Genomic DNA, 2,249 nt, shown 5'->3' on the forward strand with positions numbered 1-2,249 from the left:
AGGAAATCGAAGCATCGGCTGGGGCTCCAGCCGAAGGACGACACGTGTAAGTGCAGGAAACAAGGGGCTGCCAAAAAAATCGCGCGTGATGAGTGCCTTTCACATCACACGCTTCCCAAGGTGAACAGATATTAGCTGGAGAGAAGATAGAGAGGTGGAAGTTCTCGACCTTGGGCCAATTATATGACCGCGAAGTCGAGAAGGGGGATTTGTAGTGGCCCATTATGTGATACGGGACTTAGACAAAGACAAAGGGGGAAGGCAGTGTAACAAGGAAGGCCAGGAAGTACGAGATCATGTCCACGGGGCACAAGTACTAGCCGTGGGATGAAGGGAATGGGAACGGTTTGGATAGGTGTGACCCAATAGAGGAGTAACGACCGAGTCAGCGGGACGAGAGGGAAGCAGCTTAATATGCTACCCTGGGGAGCAGGGGATTCGAGCCACAGAACCCTAAGAGGCAGACGTGGCCGTGGTACAGCAAAAAACAGAGTCGTCAGATGAGGAGACAGATGGACGGTACATAGAGGAAGGGGGAGGGATATAAAAAGAAGGAGGAAGAGAGAAAAAGAGGTCGCATTTGAGAGAGAGAGGAAAAAGGAGAGAGAAGGAGAACTAGGAGGAGATTTTAGGTTCATACAAGGTGTATGGTTCACAAACCCTATGGCGCCAAGAATCCACAAGCCCCATGCATGGAGAATGGAAAGTGTACCAAACATTATCCATGTGCATTCATCGATGAAACAACAATGGATCAAGTTGGGTATCCTATTTACCGTAGGTGCAATACTAGTAAGGAGCATGAAGTTCGGGATTATAAAGTTGATAACAGGGATGTAGTGCCTTACAACCTCTTTTTCTTATCAGAAATGTTTGATTGCCATATAAACGTTGAAGTATGTTCATCAGTCCATGCCGTTAAATACATTCACAAATACATCTACAAAGGTCACGACAGGGCAACTATGGTGATACTTGGCACTGATGACGAGATCCAACAGTACATTGATGTAAGGTATGTGGGACCACCAGAGGTAGCATGGTGTTTTCTTGAATTTTCTTTGCACAGAGAGTACCCAAAAGTTGAAAGATTAGCAGTTCATCTTGAAGGAATGCATTATGTCATTTTCAATGCAAGAGACACCAGGGCTGCAGTTGTTGCTAGAGCAGAAAGACAGAAATCAACTCTAACAGCTTTTTTTTAACAGTGTGCTCGAGATGCAAAGGCCCGTGCATTTACTTATTAGGAATTCCCACAGCACTATGTTTGGAAAAAAAACAAAAAATTTTGGAAGAAGAGAGATCAATGTTCCGCTATTGGTAGAATGTACTTTGTAAATCCAAATGCTGGAGAATGTTTCTACCTCCACTTACTTTTGACAGTGGTCAGAGGTCCTACATCCTTTTTAGATCTTCGTACTGTCAGTGGATCTGAATATAGTACATTTAAAGCGGCATGTGTTGCACGTGGTTTGTTAGAAGATGACGATGAATGGAGGCAATGTCTACAAGAAGCGTCTATAATCAACACTGGCTATCAACTGTGAAGGTTGTTCAACATTTTGCTTTTGGAATGTTCCCCCACAAGTCTTGTACTACTGTTGAATGAATTTGCAACAAGTATCTGTGATGACCTTACAATGAAAATACGTAACACCCAATTCCTGACCCAACCGAAGAACAAGTAGCTGATTATGGGTTATATTTGTTGAACCGATTGTTTTTTTAAGTAGAAAGAACATTATATGATTTCCCAGACATGCCTAAACCCATAAGAAACTGGGATGAAGCTACAGATAATAGACTCATTGGGGAGCAAAGACAGCTCCCACATAATGGGCTCCACGCAGAGCCCACCTTCAATGTCTTGCGGGTGAATGACGAACAGTGTGACGCCCATACCAAGGTAACAGATTTAGTGGTAAACAACTGAGAAGACGTTTTTTTCTTGGATGGAGCAGCAGGGACTGGTAAAACATTTGTGTACAACACAATTGCTGCAACTTGCCGCAGTACGTCTTGGCCATATAGTAATAACGGTTGCTTCATCTGGAATTGCAGCGTTGTTGTTGTCTTGCGGAAGAACGGCATATTCGACTTTTAAAATTCCTTTAAATGTGATGGATGAAACATTCTGCAGTTTTACCAAGAACTCAATACAGCTGATCTTTTCAAAGAGACAAGCTTAATAATTTGGGATGAAGTGTCGATGCAACATAGACATTGTGTGGAAGCTGTCGAAAGGACAC

At 43.3% G+C, this 2,249-nt stretch overlaps 1 protein-coding gene across 1 annotated transcript; it reads left to right on the plus strand.

Annotated features, from left to right (window-relative positions):
• Window positions 1-749: 749 nt before the first annotated feature.
• Window positions 750-1,205, plus strand: LOC147482781 (uncharacterized). The gene has a single exon (XM_086579422.1). It carries the CDS (start codon window positions 750-752, stop codon window positions 1,203-1,205), a length of 456 nt encoding a protein of 151 aa, XP_086435548.1.
• The last annotated feature ends 1,044 nt before the right edge of the window (window positions 1,206-2,249 follow it).

Source organism: Coptis chinensis, chromosome 8 (assembly GCF_015680905.1).
Source record: "Coptis chinensis isolate HL-2020 chromosome 8, ASM1568090v1, whole genome shotgun sequence".
Classification (NCBI taxonomy): domain Eukaryota; kingdom Viridiplantae; phylum Streptophyta; class Magnoliopsida; order Ranunculales; family Ranunculaceae; genus Coptis; species Coptis chinensis.

Bases quoted from the DNA above. Each gene is read 5' to 3' on its own strand.
- LOC147482781 (XM_086579422.1), top strand. From the start codon at position 750: ATGGATCAAGTTGGGTATCCTATTTACCGTAGGTGCAATACTAGTAAG.